At 38.3% G+C, this 20,338-nt stretch overlaps 1 protein-coding gene across 2 annotated transcripts in view; it reads right to left on the bottom strand.

Moving 5' to 3' along the window:
• The window catches only part of LEMD3 (LEM domain containing 3), an 83,702-nt gene that overhangs the window by 35,985 nt on the left and 27,379 nt on the right, over positions 1 to 20,338 (bottom strand). For both annotated transcript variants that reach the window (XM_059683509.1, XM_059683510.1), the window contains exons 2-4: positions 9,230 to 9,267; positions 4,243 to 4,309; positions 1,923 to 1,990 (exon numbers count right to left, since the gene is read on the bottom strand). In XM_059683509.1, the coding sequence (XP_059539492.1) occupies positions 1,923 to 1,990; positions 4,243 to 4,309; positions 9,230 to 9,267 (173 nt within the window). The remainder of the gene's footprint in view (positions 1 to 1,922; positions 1,991 to 4,242; positions 4,310 to 9,229; positions 9,268 to 20,338) is intronic.

Raw genomic sequence — 20,338 nt, 5'->3', positions numbered from 1 at the left:
GGTGTAGCTGCTATGGAAATCAGTATTGAGGTTCATTAAAAAATTAAAAATAGCCCAGCTAGTTTAGCTTAGGGGTTGAGCGTCAAACTATGAACCAGGAGGTCATGGTTCAATTCCGTCAGAGCACATGCCTGGGTTGTGGGCTCAATCCCCATAAGGGGCATGCCGGAGGCAGCCAATTGATGATTCTCTCTCATCATTGATGTTTCTCTCTCTCTCTTCCTCTCTGAAATCAATTTAAAAAATACATATGTTAAAAATTAAAAATAAAACTATCATGCAATCCCACTCCTAAATATGTATCCAAAAGAACTGAAAAGAGGATATAAGAGATATCTGCACCCCCATGTTTACTCTAGTATTATTCATAATAGCCAAGAAGTAGACGCAAACTAAATATCCATACAGATCAATAGTATTCAGCCTTAAAAACAAAAGTCTTGTCATGTTACAACACGGATAATGAACTGTGAAGGCATTAATGCTAAGTGAAGTTAGCCAGTCACAAAAGGATAAATACTACATAATCCCATTTAAATGAGGTGTTACTATACTCCAGGGGTTCTCAACCTGTGGGTCGCAACCCCTTTGGGGGGTCGAATGACCCTTTCACAGGGGTCGCCTAAGACCATCGGAAAACACACATAATTACATATTGTTTTTGTGATTAATCACTATGCTTTAATTATATTCAATCTGTAACAATGAAAATACATCCTGCATATCAGATATTTACATTACGATTCATAACTGTAGCAAAATTACAGTTATGAAGTAGCAACGAAAATAATTTTATGGTTGGGGGTCACCACAACATGAGGAACTGTATTAGGAAGCGGCATTAGGAGCGGCATTAGGAAGGTTGAGAACCACTGCTATAGTCAAACTCACAGAAGCACAAAGTGAAATGGTGGTGGCCCAGGACTGGGAAGAGGGGAAATGAGTAACTGCTGTGCAATGAGAATAGAGATTCAGTCAGACACGACAAAAAAGTTCTAATACAATGATGGGCATGTAGTTAACAATACTGTACTGTACACTTAAAAATGTGTTAATAGGCTAGATCTCATGTGTTTTTTACCACAATAAGCAAAGGCAAAAATGAAGTATACTAGTATATGACATGACTTGCTGGTAATGAACCATGCCAGCTTCTGGAGATCAGCATTTCCATTTGTAAGTACTCACATCTTTATGGAATTTTATTTACAGAACTGAAGCTCTCCAGTATGGCTTTCAAAATCCACTGTCTTTTTGGAAATCAGAATGGCACCTATCCATCTTAACCTTTCCTTTAATATAGGATTTCCTAAATATTATTTACAGTGGTTTCTAAAATTCATCTGCAAATTCTCTTAGAACCCTGAGATGACATTAATCTGCGACAAATTTAAAATAAATGACAACAGTTAGATACATACTTGCTTCTCTTACATGCTATATACCTACCTCAATTTCTTTCTCACAACTGTTTCCTTTCCAAATTAATGTGCAATGTCTCAGAGAAGCAAACTAAAACAAAAATGTTGAGTATTTCTGCTTTTTCTATCTGCTCCATTATATCAAACAGCAGGCCCAAGCTTTTAACAGTGCAATTAATAAAATGCATGGTACTTTTTAATTTTTATTTGTTAGTCCTCACCCGAAGATGTTTTGCTTTTTATTATTTTTAGAGAAAAAGGAAGGGACAGAGAGAAACATTGATTGATTGCCTCCCGTATGCACCCCGACCAGGAATCAAACCCACAATCTAGGTGTGCCTTGACAGGGAATCAAACCTGCATCCTTTTGGTGTACGGGACTATGCTCCAACCAACTGAGCCACCTGGCCAGGGCAAATGAATGGTGCTTTTGATATAAGTTGTTATTATTTATATAAACTTTAAGAATATAGTTATTAAAATTATAATTTCACTGCTTACTTTTAAATATGCAGCTGCCTCTTGTACAGAAAGTGTTCTCTGACTAGAACTGCCACATTCATGATCTCCTGGAAAGATTAGCATATTATTAATTTTGGATCAGTATGATGTTCAATGGAAGAAAACAAATATTAATCAAAATATTTTACAAATTGCAATTATAGTTATTATATTCACTAAAGAAAGATGAACATTATTTATATTTATTTCCTAGGAAAAATCCAAGTAATGTAAAGAAACAATTACCTTTACATAAACCACAGCCTTTAACATGCATTACAGTCTAGATAAGAACTTATCTTCCTCTTCTATTCACAACTACATTGTTAGCTGGGTTAGGAACCATGTCACACTATGCCTATCCAAAGATCTTGGCACACAGAAGGCCCTCCACAGATTCATTATTTTTCAAGTGGGAAAATTCACTGTTCTAACATACACATCTATCACTAAAACTAATAAATAGTTCAAGTGTTCAAATAAGTTTTAATTAAAACATACATTTTCAGAATATAACTAAGCCTATCTTTAGCAAGTAGTGCACATGCCTTAAAAATTATTGTAACACATCAACAGGGAAATTAGAAGATTCTGGCTATAATCTGGTTTCTACAGAAAAGCACATTTTCCTTTTTTGTCACTATAAAAGAATCCAAAGCCTTTTCTGTTAGGCTATCTATAGTTATTAGAGATCAATTATCCTCATAATGAACTTCAAATTTAAGTTTTTCCTGTCCTGTTTCTTTCAAGTAATTAAAAAAACTTTAACCTAAAAGTTCAATAGTTAAAGTAAAATAAAAGTCTTGGCAAATTTTCCTATCATAAAAGAAACCATGTTCCTATTCATAGTTTTGTTCGAGTAACCAGTTGTTAGTGGTTATAGTTGTAAAAAGGGAAGAAATACCTATTAGATGAACAAGTAAGTTTCAAACTTTATAATGTATCCTCAGAGATTCAGATGCCTTAGATCTACAGTAGGGGTCAGCAAACTACAGCCCATAGACCAAATCTGGCCTACCACGGGATTTTACTAGTATAAATGAAGTTTCATTGGAACACAGCCAAACTCATTTATGTATTATCTATGGCTACTGCTTTCATGCTATAATGGCAGAATTGAGTAGTTGCGACAGAGACAGTCTAGCCCACAAAGCCTAAAAATGTTCTACACTATTTGGCCCTTTCACAGAAAAAACTTTTCCAATCCCTGCTCTAAAGGAAGGAATCTATATTTTTAAAAGCACTTCAGGTTATGCTGACGTAGCACACTTCATAAAACAATGCTATAGAGACAGCTGTAGACGCTTGCGGTAGCAACATCAGGAATTCCTGGCTAAAGTATGCACTTAAACTATTTCTAGTTGCTACACATACTGAATAAATGTCATTAACTTGCAGTGTATAAATATGACAGTTCAAAAGTCAACGCAAATAAGGCTTTTAGTGATATACACAGAATTGTGAGCCTAAAAAACTGATCAGAATTAAGGACCCAAATTAAAAAAATAAAGATTGATAATAGGATGGGGAACTGCCAGAATTCTAAATGCCTCCATGCAGTAAGAAAAGTTCCCCAATTACCTACTAGGCTTCTACCAATGATGTGGTTTCCACAAAAAGGATCTGCTACATCAAGAGTGTGAACAATTGCATTTTTATTTTCTTGTAACTGTTTATAAAAAGAAAATCTCTTCTATAAGAAGAAAGTCTCTTCTTTTGGTTTAAATGTATAATAAGAAAAGTTAAAAGGTAACAAACTTTGAAGCTGCTACCACATTTTATAGGTACTAAACTTAATACCAATTCACCTATATTATTGTTATTAATAACCTATATGCAAATATGTTAATACCTGAAAGCTTTCAAAGACTAAGAGCAGAATATAAAGAAAATGCAATGAATCAGGAAGAAAAAATTCTACAATATATTTACTTTATGACATCTATATAACCACTAAAAAAAAATCTGCATTTTTATATTTAATCTAGGATTTTAGTTAATTCATTGCTTTTCCAATTTAATTTATACGTTAAGCTTTCAGAATTTTGTTAATATTAATGCAGAAAAAAATTGACTTTAGAATATTATATACATACATTTTGCACTAATACATGTGGCAGGCAGAAAAAAACACCTTGATTAAATATTATCTACAAAAATAAAAACCCACTCCATATAGGTAATAATAACCTCAAAAGAGAAAATATTTCACAAATATAACACTAGACTTGAGAAAAACTATTTCTATTGCTACAGCATGCTACATATGCAAATTAATTTTCAAAACATTTTTATAGACTTCGATTGTTAAAATAATTACCTGCAAGCTGTGCCAATCGATCATGAAGCTTGTATAAAGTGTTCATCATAAGATTTTTTTCATTTTCCTAAAATTAAAAGAAATTATTTTAAAATATCTATGTAACTCCAAGAAAAACACATACTCCAAATAGTAGTCTTAGCCAAAAAGAAAAGCATAAGAAAATTTAAAATCATAGATACTATATAATCTAAAGGACTAATTTATATTTAAACAATGGCTACCATATTTTAAAGAAACTTAAGCCTAAAATCTAAATAATCACTTTATATATTTTACTTTCTTGAGGATGATCGGGAAATTGGCACTAAGGTTAGTGCTAAGAAAGGTCTCATACACAACAAACTTCGCCAACCACCAAAACAATGCTCCTCAATACCCCCCCACCCCCATACAATAGCATGCTTATGTATATTGTCCTTATGACACTATTTTCTTCTAGGCTGCCCTTCATGTTTTGTTTAATCTGATTCAACCACATAATAAGGGAATGAGTACTGATGCCTTGATTGAACCTCAACATCTCCTAAGCTCCCAAAATGGCCCTGAATAAGTTTATGAACCATTAAAGTAAAAGAAACATTTAACGAGTATTTACTATGAGTTAAGATTGTTCTCTGCGCCCTAACCGGTTTGGCTCAGCGGATAGAGTGTCGGCCTGCGGACTCAAGGGCCCCAGGTTCGATTCTGGTCAAGGGCATGTACCTTGGTTGCGGGTATATACCCAGTACGGGGTGTGCAGGAGGCAGCTGATCGATATTTCTCTCTCATTGATGTTTCTAACTCTCTATCCCTCTCCCTTCCTCTCTGTAAAAAATCAATAAAAAATATATTTTAAAAAAGAAAGAAAGATTGTTCTCCACAAAGCAAGAGATCCAGTGAACAAGATGATTCTTGTTCCCAAGGGTAAAAAACATATCACAGTTGCATACAAAATATAATGTAAACATAGAAAAGAGAGAGGGAAGGGAAGATCTATTTATGGAAGACAGAATATTTGAGTTGAGTTTCACAAGAAGAATAGAATTTACCAGCATTCCAAGCAGAAGAACAGCCATGAGCAAAGGCATAAAGGCATAAAGGCATTGTTATATTTCTTACATAACCAGTAGCCTACTTTGACTCAGCAACCTACTAGAAAAGTAGTTTGGAATAAACTGCTAGAGAACCCTAAATACCAAGACAAAGAGTTTGACTTCATTTTGAAAGCTTAGGGGGAGGAAAGTAAAACAGACACGTGCATCAGGACCTTTACTCTGACCACATGAAAGAAAATTAGAGGAGACTATTGGAATGTCTATGCACCCTACCAATTAGTCTAAAGCAATGAGACCCCCCAATTTAAGAGCAATCACAATTAAGAGAGACCAATATAAGCAATGGAGAATAATAGGTTAGGAGAGCGGGTAATAATAGCTTATTACACTATTTGGAATAAATTCATGATTCACGAGGGGGGCTGTATTATTATTCCCTTTTCCCTCCTAAAGTGTCTAACAAAACAGGATTACTGTATGAATACAACCAAAAGCAAATTCAGACAAGATACTAAAATCTGGAAAATTATATGTCCAATAACATGCGGCTTCATCCATTTATTTTCATGCTATATATTCAGAGACAGAAGAAAAGTTTGGACACTGTAAGTGGCATGCTTTTGTCAATGCAGTGACACTAAAGAAAAAAGAAAACTTGCCAAAGGCTCCAAATCCTACCACCGGAGTCCCTGGTTTTATGTGAGATTGTTGGTAAGAGACAAGTGATATTCCTTCAGCTGACTACTTGCCTTCCAATCCTTTTGATTTCCTTCCACCTCAACTCTATCTCAACCAGATTCTGAATCAAGACAGTCCTTATCTTTGCATAAGCTTAAAAATCCAAATTGCAAAAGTCAGACATCAAAAATAACTGCAGGAGTCCTAGCCGGCTTGGCTCAGTGGATAGAGTGTCAGCTTGCGGACTAAAGAGCCTCAGGTTCAATTCCAGCCAAGGGCACATGCCTGGGTTGCGGGCTCGATCCCCAGTAGGGGGTGTGCAGGAGGCAGCTGATCAATGATTCTCTCTCATCATTGGTGTTTCTCTCTCTCTCCCTCTCCCTTACTCTCTGAAATCAATAAATATATTTTAAAAAAAAAATAACTGCAGGGGCTAAAATCCAGGATTCTGAAAGCTATGCATTTGTGATATATTACATCACAAAATTGTTTTTAATATGTTCAGCCCTAGCCGGTTTGGCTCAGTGGATAGAGCGTTGGCCTGCGGACTGAAGGGTCCCAGGTTCGATTACTGTCAAGGGCACATGCCTTGGTTGCGGGTTCGATCCCCAGTGGAGGGCGTGCAGGAGGCAACCAATCGGTGATTCTCTCATCACTGATGTTTCTATCTCTCCCTCTCCCTTCCTCTCTGAAATCAATAAAAATATATATGTATATTTTAAAAATATTTTTATTGATTTTTCACAGAGAAGAAGGGAGCGGGACAGAGAGCTAGAAACATCGATGAAGAGATCGATCAGCTGCCTTCTGCACGCCCACTACTGGGGATGTGCCCTTGACTGGAATCGAACCTGGGACCCTTCAGTCCACAGACTGAGCCAAACCAGTTCGGCAATAAAAATATATTTTTAAAAAATAAATATATTCATTATAATAGAATGAAAAGGAATTCAATAACGTAGGCTGTGGACTTGACACATAAAATCAAGGTAAATCTGATTAGGCTCAAAGATTAAAGTAGCTGAAAGTAAAAAAATAAACAAATAAATAAAGTAGCTGAGAGTTTTATCATTTGTCTCCTCCGTTATCTGGAAGTGACTGATTTCCTTTTTGCTTTATGTTTATGATGAGTAGATCCTCATCAAACCCATCCCCACTTTCCTACTGAAAATAAAACTAAATTCAAAAATTTGACACTTGCTGTCTGTGATTACATCTTTAATGAACACCAGAGGACTAGGAATATACTTCATCTTTTGATTCACAGATATTAACACTGGACTAGATAAGTAGAAGAAATAGCGAAATCAAATGTAAATGAATCTCATACTGGATAACATACATACTATTACATTCTCATACAAAGAATTTAAGCACTCAAAAAGCTCCACTATTTTTTCATGAATTATTTTTCTAGTGATGACTTATTCAAAAAGAACATCTATATAATATAACAAGATTCTCAAGTGCCATCCAAATCGACTATGTTATTAATGTGAACAAATCAATTTTGAGAAAGAGAAAGGCTTTGTTTGGTTCAATTATCTTTAGCACCAGTACGCTAAACTGGAAGTAAATCTAAAAAGTATGTAAATCAAATACTAAAGTTATTTTCTTTATAGAAACTTATATTGGCTTATAGTTGCATTACATTCTTCTTCAATTCAGACTGCTTTTTAGATTGACACTTCCAATATTCAGCTTGAAGGTGCCTAACTAGTGGCTTCCCTAATCACCCCAAAAACAAGTTAATGCTCTACCAATAAGTCCATATTTAAAGTAAGCTTTCAAGTAATCTTTCATTAAACAAAGATAGTTTCACAATTTGACATAGCTACCTTCTGTCTGTTTGGTAAGGTCCAGATTTTAGTAATACATATACTCTAAAGCAAAGTTCTTATTCTTGGGAGAAAAAAATCAAACTGTAGAGAAACTATACCAAATTTTCTCATATATTGTCCCCTTTAAATATTTCACTCTTCTATCCTCAGCCAATTTTCTCCTCAAAAATATTTTCAATTGTTTGTATCATGTATCTGATTAAATGATAATGAATTTTAAACACAGCATGGTGCCTGGCACAGAATAAGTGGCTGTCATCATCTTTATTTTTACTATTATTATTTAGAGCCGGGGTGGGGAACATCCAACCCATGTATAAGACCCACAAAAGCATTTGGTCTGGCCCTCCTAAGGCATTAGCGTGAATTAATTAAAAGTTTGACCAAATATAGCTAATTTTTAAGTTAATAATTCTGTATGGCCTGCAAATGATGTTATAAATATCCAAATGGCCATTGGCAGAAAAAGTTTCCCCACCCCTGATTTAGAGGTTCTGAACTTCAGTTTCCCTCATGGGAAAAATTATACAGAAGAAAATGAAGTCTTGTATTTCCCATGTTCATTGAGTACATTGTACAAATTTAAATTATGGTATCAGTAGCAGTGCTGTACTTAAAAGTGTAACTGTCAACTCTTTTAAAACAAATTATCTCAACAGAATATTACAAAAAAATAATCATTACAAAGTCTCACCCTAACAATCTAGGGTAATATTCTGTGGAACTAATTATACACTATTACACATCCCTCATCACAACAAATAATGTATTCTACACAGTTCTATATTACTGTCAAGTCCTACAATTAAAAAAATTAAGAATTTTGTATTATAACTCAAATATCAATTTCTGAAGTGTCTATATGATGGTAAGCAAAAAATATTTTCATGTGAATAAAATTGGTTAAAATTAACATTATAGATCCTTTAAAAAAGAAATCATAAATAGCCAGCCTAAGGGATGTTTATGCCTTCCTGATGGTGGAACAGGCATGCCAATGAGCAAAAAGTCCAGAGAGAGACAGGATGAGGTCAAAGAGGACAAAAACTACTAGGTTAGGATATCCAACAACTTATGAAAACATGCATACTTTTTATCTTTTTAAAATTGATTTTAGAAAGAGAACAGAGGGAGGGAGGGAGGGAGAGAGGGAGAGAGGGAGAGAGAGAGAGAAACATCAATGTGAGAGAGGCACATTGATTGGTTGCCTCCTGCATGGGCCCCGACAGAGGCCAGGGATCGACCTGCAACCCAGGTATGTGCCCTTGACCAGGAATTGAACCTAAGACTCTTTGGTGCATGGGCCAACACTTTAACCACTGAGCACACCAGCCAGAGCAAAAACCTTTTAAAAATTATTATTTTTAGTTGGTAATACTTTTATCATATAAAACATGAGACAAAATATCAGTATTATCATCTTTTACTTACTTGTATTGTTCCAAATGTTTCATCAAAGGGGTTTTTTACTATCAAGGAAAAAAAAGAGAAGAACTATTAGCATCATTTAAAAATGAAAGTAAGAATCCCCCTAAATAAGTCCTCTGAAATGTCAGCATGTTTTTTGCTAAAACTGAATATAAACATGCAAATAAAATGTAAAACACACTGATGATAATAACAGTTGGGAAAAGCATTTTTTCAGACTTATTATACTTAACCATTCTCACTCTGAATTTGTGGTGTTCTCCATAGTAATAGCAGGTGCTCTGATGTCAGAGCTGCTGGGTTCAAGTCCCAGCTCCATCACTTACTAGCAACGTGACCTTGAACTAACATCTACTTTGCCACTCTAAGTTGTAGTTTCCTTTTCTATAAAGGAAGGATGTAACAATGGCACCTACCTTATATTGTTATTGTGAGGATTAAATGAGGTAAATCTTAAAAAATGCTTGGCATAGTCTCAAACACTTAATATATGTTACCTATTGTTACTGTTAATGACTGAATCATTTGTTTTCTCTTTAACTTGGTTTCTCTTCAAAACACTTCTAAAAGCACTTACTACTTGTGCAGTTTATAACATGCTTTAAAAATGAATAATTTAGAATTCTGACTTCTAATAATTAAAAAAAAAACTTCCTAATCCTTGCTAATATTTTGGAAAATGGCAAGAAGTAAATATACAGATCAAAGTACTTAAGAATTATCTCAGTACTAAACAATTTTGCATTTTTGATAAATATTATAAGGAAAGAATTAACCACTTTCTATCCAACCTCCCTATACTCACCCATCCTCCAGTAAAGATACCAACAAGTTTATGGCTGAATTATGTAGCATCTCTCATGATTATTATTTAGAAAATCCTCCTTATCATATATTTTTAAATCACATGTAAAAATAGTCAAAGCTTTCATACCTGGATCTCTGTAATCCAGGTCACAACTAAGACTGAGCCTACAAAGTACTTCACACTCACCAGGTTTCCTTTCTGAGGTGCTTTTTAATTTTCATTTGAGAAAACAGGAAGTCCCATAGGAACCAGGAACTGCCTGATTCTGAGAAAGTTCATGTGTAAGACCAGTTTAACAAAGTACAATAAAAAAAATTTTAACAAAGGGAAAAAATGTATCCGGCTAGCATCTATAGCAGTGGTTCTCAACCTTCCTAATACTGCAACCCTTTAATACAGTTCCTCATGTTGTGGTGACGCCAATTTCATCGTTACAAATTGAACATAACTAAAGCATAGTGATTAATCACAAAAACAATATTGAATTATATATGTGTTTTCCGATGGTCTTAGGCGACCTCTGTGAAAGGGTCGTTCCACCCCCAAAGGGGTCGCGACCCACAGGTTGAGAACCGCTGATCTACAGGGATTTTGCTACTAGATTTTTTAAACAATATTTTTCTATAGAGTAACAAAGTTTTAATACTGGGAAAGAAAAATTTTTGAAAGTCCAAAAGTACCCAATAGGGGTAATAGAAGGAAGGAGAAATATAGCTTAAAGATTAAATAAAATGTAAAGAATTGGAACATGCTTGAACTAAAAAGACTCTTTTTAATAACATTCATTTTTATTCATGTAACATCTGAACAATTTAAAATAAAGCTATATTTAGTTAAATAAACCAAAAGATGCCCTGTCAATCTAGTTAAAATTAGAAATTTGATTAAAATTGGTCTAACAATACTAAAAAACAAGTCTTTTATTTGCTCTTTATTAATCTAAAATATTAAAACATAAAATTCTTAAACACTGGTTTTAATGTCTATGGAAAAAAGCAACGATAGCATTATTTTTTTACTATATACAAAAGTATTTTTTTATCAAAATTATTAAATAAAAACCTAGCTCATCAAGTATCACTATGAAACTACTAGAGGCCCCGTGCACGAAATTCATGCATGGGTAGGGTCCCTAGGCCTGGCTGGCGATCAGGGCCGATTGAGGATTCCCAACTGCTGGCCGGGGGCTTCCTTCATTCTGTGCTGCCCCCTGGTATTCAGAGCACGTTAGAGCAAGTGATCGAACTCCCAAAGGAATACTTTGCATAATAGCCATCTACACTAATAAAAGAGAAAAATGGTAACTGGCGTACGACGCTACCCTTTTCATTGGCTAATCAGGGCTATATGCAAATTAACTGCCAACTAAGATTCGCGGTTAACTGCCAACTAAGATTGGCAGTTAACTGCCAACAAGATGGTGGTTAATTTGCATATGTAGGCACAATGCAGGGAGGCGAAAGGGAAAGCAAGAAGAAGCCCCCTGCCACTGACAGTGATCGGAAACCCAGGGGGAAGCTAAGAGCTGGGGGGCAGGGCAAAGGCGGCCCTGGGGCCGCCTTTGCCCTGCCCCCCAGCCATGATCGGAGAATCAGGTGCCTTTTCCGCCCTGGCCAGTGATAGCAGGAAGTGGGGGTGGAGCCAGCGATGAGAGCTGGGCACGGCCGAAGCTGGCAGTCCCGGGAGCTAGGGGGTCCCTTGCCTGGGCCTAAAGCAAAGCCCACGATCGCCGGGCCGCTGCAGCTGCGGGTCCCCGCTGCCCGGGCTGGACGCCTAGGCCAGAGGCGTTAGGCCTGGGCAGGGGCGGAGCCTGCAACCTCGGGGAGCTGGGGGTCCCCTGCCCAGGCCTGACACCTCTGCCGGAGGCCTCAGGCCTGGTCAAGGGGCCGATCCGGTGATTGGTGATTGGAGGGTGATGAGGGTCAACTCCTCTGGCCGAGGCATCAGGCCTGGGTGGGGGGCGGAGCCGGGGATTGGGGGGATATGATGGTCTCCTTGCCCAGGCCTGAAGCCTGGGTCAGAGGCGTCAGGCTTGGGCGGGGGGTGGAGCAAGTGATCAGAGGAAGATGGGGGTCCCCTGCCCAGGCATGATTCCTGGGCCAGAGGCCTCAGGCCTGGGCGGGGGCCAGAGCCAGTGATCGGGGGTAGATGGGGGTCCCCTGTCCAAGCCTGACACCTCTGGCGGAGGCGTCAGGCCTGGGCAAGGGGCCGATCAGGCGATCGGAGGATGATGGGGGTCTACGCCTCTGGCCGAGGCATCAGGCCTGGGCAAGGGGCAGAGCCAGCAATCGGAGGGGCCTGGGGGTCCCCTGCCCAGGCCTGACGCCTGGGCCAGAGGCATCAGGCCTGGGCTGGGGGCAGAACCAGTGATGGGGGGAAATGAGGGTCGCCTGCCCAGGCCTGACACCTCTGTCAGAGGCGTCAGGCCTAGGCAAGGTGCCGATCCTGCGATTGGAGGGTGATGGGGGTCAACGCCTGAGGGCTCCCAGTATGTGAGAGGGGGCAGGCTGGGCTGAGGGACACTCCCCCCCCCACACACACACACACCCTGTGCACGAATTTCGTGCACCGGCCCCCTAGTATATTGCCGGGAGCCGGTCCATCCTTGCTGTTTCAAGGGACCTGGCATATATGGCATATGGTTCTTAATATGTTTGCTCACCTTCTTGGCGCTGTGTTTTAACCAAGGTCACCTCTCCGAGAAAGGTTGAATCCCCAGGTAGGGATTTTCCCCTGAAGTTAGGGAGGGAATAAAACCCCTCAACTAAGTGCCAGGTGGGTAATTAATCACTTTAACTACGAACAATCATGCTTAAGCTACATAATCTTTACTCCCTGGAATGGAGATAAGAAACGCCCTAACCTTTGTAACAGAGATTGATAGGATTGAATCAACTGGTATAAATACAGATGCAACAAGACAACAACAGACAGAATTCAGAAGACAGAACCTACACAGAGCCTGGAGACAGAAGAACTTCGCTGGAGAGAACATGGCAATAGATCCTGGACTGAACCTGACTATAGAACATGGCAAGAGAACCTGACTAGAACCTGGTGACTGAACCTGGCTGGAGATCTGAAGCAGAACCTCTCTGGAGATCCAGACCAGAACTTGGCTGGAGATCCTGGCTAGGCTGCTGATCAACTGAACGCTGTCTCCGTGTCATTCCTTCTTCGCCCACTCCGTCTACGCCTTTGGGAACCCCTGGACCTGCTGGGGTTGGACCCCAGCAGTATATATATAAAACTGCTGTAGATTGTAGATGTTCTCCCAATAGACTGCTTTACTGTGAGTTTCTCACAACAGGGGCTGTGTGTCATTCATGTTTGTATGCCCAGAGCCAAACATAGTACTGAACATACACAGTTAGTGCATGAAAAGTGCTGGTTGTGCTACCTAGGTTAAATCCACTCTTCTTTATTCTACACTGCATGTTAACACTGAAGGGAAAGTATTAAATTCTGCAGGAAGTTGGAGAAGGCTATGTTCTGGGAAATAAGGAAGGGAGAGAGGGGATAAGATAAAGGGAAAGCCAAAGAGCAGAACAATAATTCTGTTGAAAACCGTTACTCTGTCCTTTATATTTTCCTAGATTTCTGCCTCTTGTCTAATGGGCTAAAATACCCGAGAGTTTAACATATCTAAAAAGCCAACAATATACTTCCCATCCTACATATCTTCTATTAAAAATAATTTTCCCCTATTTCACTTGACAACTATCATCTACTAAATTGACAGATCTATAGAATTAATAGAAGTAAAATGTAGCCTTGGTCAAGTTTTAAAAAGAAATTCCATCTAAAAAGCACTTCTGTTCACCACAGACTTTTATTAACCTAACAAAGGTTAGGGCGTTTCTTATCTCCAGCACTTCTGACAAACCAAAAGGCCTCAAATTTCTAAAAGAAGCATCTTTATACATCTAACTTTTTCTTCTGCCAACTCACTTTAGCATTTCTAAAACCACATCAACATCTTCTATCTCATCCAAATTACCTACACTTTTTAATGGGAAGAACATGTATTGTTAACCCTAATGAAATACTCCTTCCTCCTCTGCCTATTAGTCAACAGTAGACGAGGAACCATATTCCAAAAGCATTCCACACAGCACAGCAACACACTGCCACTTCATTTATTAGCTTCTTTTCTAGGGGTGGACCTGAGAATAAATTATAGTTCTTATTACTTACCCTAAAGCAACAATAATGCCAAATTGCTATTTTAAACTTTACTCTTCCACCCCCTTAAAGGCACAAACTTGAAGTGACTGCAGATGTTACTGTCCTCTTAAATACCCTATACCCCCAACATTACTGCTTTTTCTCAAATTCCTCCTTTTGTCCATTTTTCCTTCAATTTTCAGATTATTTCAAACCTCAAATATATCAAACTTTTCTTTGTAAATGTCCTTAATATTTTTAGTTCTCTTTCATTTAAACTATCCTAATGATTGTAAAAGTCACATTCCTAAATATGTTTAATTATACTACTAGACTCCTCAAAATTGTCCAATGATTTCCCATCGTATTTTGCTTCAAGGAACTAAATTCTAATCTTGTGCTACTTTCCTACTTACTTATAAGACACATTGACTCCTTCTCCAAACCTCTTTCTCTCTTTTCCTCTCACATCAATTCTAAAAAATGTTACTAGTTTTACTGATCCTTTCTGTCAACTGTAAACATTTTTTCATTCTCTCAGGCTAAGATCAAATTTATCAATCATTATGAATTTCCAGATAAAAGGATGGAAATGAAATATCTCCACCTGTAAATGTATTCACAAAATATATATTCAATGTTGACCAAATAGACTGTTTTCCTCAGAAAGGCTTCATTTCAATCACTCTGTGACAGTTAATAAAAGTCTGTGGTGAACAAAGTTCTTTTATAACTCAGAAAGAAAGATAAACATTTAAGAAATACTTATGGAGTACTTTTGTGCTAGGCAACAGAAATAAGGCAGTGACTAAAATAAAAAAATCCCTGCCCTTAAGGAGTTTATGTTCTAGAGAGGTTAGAAGAGACAATGAACAAACACAAATGCTTGACATGTGAGAGAGATAAGCAATCTACACTAATAAAAGACAAACATGCAAATTGACCATACCTTCACTGTGCCTTAAGCCACGCCCACCAGCCAATCAGAGCAACTATATGCAAATTAACCCAACCAAGATGGCGGCTGGCAGCCACGGAGCTGAAGCGAGCAGGAGGCTTGGTTGCTCCTGTGATGGAGGAAGCCAAGCTTCCCAGTCGGCTCTGTGCTCCACTCAAAGCAACAAAGTTTCAATTATAGAAGATAAATAAACCCCAGATACCTGCTTTCAGCCAGCCGTGGCCACAAAGCTGGAGTGAGCAGGAGCGAGCAGGAGCCAGCTCTGAGCTCCACTGAAGGCAACAAAGTTTCAATTATAGAAGGTAAATAAATCCCAGAATAAAAAAATGAAGAAAAAAATGAGAGGCTGGGAGCTTCCGTCGCGGGGGGGGGGGGGGGGGGGGGGCCTTGGCCAGCATGAAAACGGCCCTCAGCCCTTTACCCAGACTGGCCAGGCACCCCAGTGGGGACCCCCACCGTGAAGGGGGTGTGACTAGCTGAAAACACCCATCATCCTCTCACCCAGGCTGGCCAGGCACCCCAGCGGGACCCCCACCGTGATCCGGGACACCCTTCAGGGCAAACTAGCCGGCCCCCACCCGTGCACCAGGCCTCTATCCTATATAGTAAAAGGGTAATATGCAAGCTGACCCTAACAGTAGGACTGGGAATGACTGGTCACTATGACACACACTGACCACCAGGGGGCAGACGTTCAATGCAGGAGCTGCCCCCTGGTGGTCAGTGCACTCCCACAGGGGGAGCTCTGCTCAGCCACAAGCCAGGCTGATGGCTGCCAGTACAGCGGTGGTGGTAGGAGCGTCTCCCACCTTCTCAGCAGTGCTAAGGATGTCCGACTGAAGCTTAGGCCTGCTCCCCGCTGGCAAGTGGACATCCCCCGAGGGCTCCCGGGCTGCCAGAGGGATGTCTGACTGCCAGCTTAGGCCCAATTACCCAGGGAGCAGGCCTAAACCAGCAGGTGGTCATCCCCCAAGGGATCCCAGACTGTGAGAGGGCACAGGAAAGGCTGAGGGATCCCCCCCGCCCTGAGTGCACAAATTTTTGTGCACTGGGCCTCTAGTCCTATATAATAAAAGCCTAATATGCTAAGTGTCCAGTTGACCATTCAACCAATCAAAGTGTAATATGCTAATGATATGCTAAGGCCACTCAACTGCTCGCTATGACGTGCATGGACTACCAGGGGGCAGATGCTCTGACCGGTAGGTTAGCTTGCTGCTGGAGTCCAGCTGATCGGGACTCAGTGAAACAAGCTAGACATGTCCTGGAACCCTCCCGGGGTCCCTCCCCAGCTGGCCAATCTCCCGCATCCCTCATTGGCCCTGATTGTGCCCTGGTGTGGTCCCTTGGCCTGGCTTGTGCCCTCTTGCAATCGGGACCCCTTAGGGGGTGTTGGGAGAGCCAGTTTTGGCCCGATCCCGCAAGCCAGGCCAAGGAACCCCACAGGTGCACGAATTCGTGCACTGGGCCGCTAGTATTAATTAAGATGGTCAGGCCCAGCTGTCATGGCTCAGTGGTTGGACATCGATCTATGAACCTGGAAGTCATAGTTCAATTCCCAGTCAGGGCACATGCCCAGGTTGTGGGCTCAATCCCCAGTGTGGGGCATGCAGGAGGCAGTCAAGCAATGATTCTCTCTCATCATTGGTATTTCCATCTCTTTCTCCCTCTCCCTTCCTCTCTGAGATCAATAAAAACATATATTAAAATATATATGTAAATAAACAAATAAATATGGTCAGTGAAAGCAATAGCCATACTAAGAAGACTGCACTTAAATAGAAAGCTGAGGAAGCAGAAAGAACAAGCCATGGACAATCTGCTGCAAGGAAGAGGTAAACAGTTTTCAAAGCTGGGCTTCAAAACCATGGTATTCAAACCTATGTCTGACTCCAAAGCCTACACTCTTTTCATTATAGAAAAAAACAACTACAGAAAAGAAAATATTTGGTCTAAGGAAAGCATTCTTCTCTAGAACCTTCAGATTTGGAATCATTAAACTTTAATCTCCTTATGATATAATGTATAAAAAAATGCCCAAAATGGGGGTAATGAGGACAAGACACTGCTACTGGAGAATACAATGCTGTGTGCTAGATGAGGAAACTTCAAAACCAAGTTCTCTAATTGTAGTTCAGGAAAAGACTTTCCATGATATATCAAAATAGAAAGTGTCCCATGACCACCACAGGCAGCATTAATCATTCCCCTTCTCTCTGCTGCCATGGCACTTTTTCATAAGACTGCTATAAAACTTACCACAAGGCATCCATTAAAAAAAAAAAAGAATCATTCTCTTCTGATTATGCACCATACTACATCTAAAAAACATTTTGGCTTCATCTTCCAACCTAAGACATTCACAAATATATATCAAATGCTGCCATGTGCCAGGCATTATGCTAGTTGCAGGAGATTTTAAAAATGAAATTATGCAAGCTCCATCTTCAAAAACTTCAGTCTTGAGGGCAGTAACTCTGCAGATATGCACTTTCAAAGGCAGTCTCTTATAATTTTATAAATCCATAACCTTAAACCTAGGTTTTAGTATTTGGAAACTTCAAGTCATCTAGGCAGTTAAATTCAGCTGCCTAAATGACCAATTATCTCTCCGAGTTGTACCTTTTTGTAAACAGACATGCAAATTCTCAAATCCCATCTTCTAGTATTAATGATTTAAACAGAGTATAATTATATGTGAAGTTTGGGTGCGGGAAAATGTTTCCAACAGCTGCAGAACACTGCACCTGTGCAGCAAACACTTTAGCATTTCACCACCAGCCAGACTAATCTAAAAATGGACAGGGTGAACAAGGCAGTACATTCTTTAGCAACACAGCACGTTGCACATTTGTTCTCTGAAAGTTTTCCAATTCTTCATGACTATTAAATAGATGGTCATTCTAAAAGACAGGAACAATTCACTTAAAGTATACTTTAAAAAGTACTGTGAATATTGAGATTAAATCAACAAACTAGACAAAGTTTTATGGACAAATCTGTCTTCTATAAAACTTGCCAAAGGTAAACTCTTGTACCACCCTGTTCTACTCATAAATAACTTTTCCATTTTAACCCTACCAATCTATCTGGATTTACAGAGGGACCGACCTAGATGGAGATAATTAATGAAAGAAAAGGGAAGAAGAACAAAAACTCAAAAGCTCCACAACTTCTCATATCATATTAAACTGTCAACTTTTCACTTGCCCAGTTTAAGAGAGACAACAATTCTGTGCTACTTCCAAATAAGCTATTCTTAAAGAACAACAGAAATACACAATAAAAAGGGCTTTAAGTGTAGGCATCAAAGTACTAAGAATATAACAAAAACTGAAATGTGTCCAAGAAAATAAAAGGTCAAAACTCCTAATTGTCAACAGCCTTATTATGTGGTTGGTTCTTATTCTTTATCTCTATATGATAAAGAACATATGGTCTCTTTCAACTTTGTGGTCATTTAAAAGTCTCATTTACTCACAATAAATATGAAGATTCCCTAGGGAAGGAAAAATGATAAAAGACTGTAACTGAAATTTGTCTTCATTCAAATGTTAATTACAATTACAGTTATACCCAAAGTTTGGGATCTCTGTAACAAAAGCTGTAAGAAAGACTTCTAACCACAAACTGGTTGGCAAGTATTTATAGAGCATATTCTATACACCGTGTTCTGAGAGCATTACTCTTAAGCAGTGTTGGAGATAAACCAATGATGATATATAATGTAATCAAATACCACCTGGGAGTTTAGTATAGTGTGCTTAAGAACTCAGGAAGGGGCAAATAACTTCTGCCTAAAATACACGTAAGCCTTACAAATAAACCAAGAGTAATAAAATGGAATAAACTACTAAAAAATGCAACACTGATGGCATGGCTCAGTGGTTGAGCATCGACCTATGAACCAGGAAGTCATAGTTCAATTCTTAGTCAGGGGACATGCCCCAGTTGTGGGCACAGTCCCAGTAGGGGACGTGCAGGAGGCAGCTGATTAATGAGTCTCATCATTGATGTTTCTCTCCCTTCCTCTCTGAAATTTACTTATATATGTATATATAAACAAACACCTCACTCTAGTTAATATCATCCATGAAATATTTAAGAGAAAAGTATCCTGTCTGAAATACATTTTTTCAAAAAGACAGAATAATGAATAGAATAATGGATAAAATATATACTAAAACAAATATAGAAAATGTTAACTCTAGAATCTAGATGTGCATATATGAATGCTCACAGCAAAATTCTTTTAATTTTCTGTTTGAAATTTTTCATAGTAAAATGCTAGGGGACGAAAAGTATAAAAAACAAAACAAAAAATATTTGTTCGTGGTGCTAAATTCCAACCAGAGAACTGATAAAAGATCATTTCAATACTTAGGTATGTTAGGTAAAAAAAAACAAAAAACAAAAAACAATTTTTAAAGCTGCAGCTTATTATACAAGAAAGAACATTTCTTCCTTTCACTTCAATCTAAATTCTTGAAAACTAAAAAGAAAAGTTCCCTTTTTTGCAAAAAAACAAACCAACCAAAACCAAAACCTAGAAGAGTTATTGTACTGTAAGGGATTGTTTTATTTTAGAAAGACCTGGATAATAATATAATAATAGTCTTATTAAATTCATACAATTTACATTTACAAATTAGATTTTAACTTATCTCTTTTACTAAAATAATGTCAGAAATTTGGCATATACAAAAATAGCCAAAATATAGGAGCTTATGTCTAATAATTTTTAAAAAGTAAATGTTTAACAAATAGTCAAAATTACTAACATGCTTAACCTATGGAATTGGAGGTAATAATTTAACAAGACTGGCTTCATTTACCTAAAATAAAATTACTAAATTAGAAAGTTAGATCTCTAGCAAATCAAGAAAATAATAATATATTACACATTTGAAAGACCTTAATGAGTTTATCCCTTCCAAAAATGAACTCTGATATTTTAATATAACACCCATAACTCAAAGAATATTTGACAGAATTATTAATTACTGAAGCTAACTAGTTTCCATTGAAACAAATGTTTAACCCAAGGGAAGGCTTTTAAGAATATATCAAGAGCTTACTCTAAGATAACTAGTTAATAATGAATCTCTCCCCCAACCCCCTAAGTCTTTAATAGCTTAAAACTTCAAAAGGAAACAATTAGGCTGCTGCTTCCATCTAA

Source organism: Myotis daubentonii, chromosome 2 (genome assembly GCF_963259705.1).
Source record: "Myotis daubentonii chromosome 2, mMyoDau2.1, whole genome shotgun sequence".
NCBI lineage: Eukaryota > Metazoa > Chordata > Mammalia > Chiroptera > Vespertilionidae > Myotis > Myotis daubentonii.
This window is presented reverse-complemented; position numbering and strand designations above follow the sequence as displayed.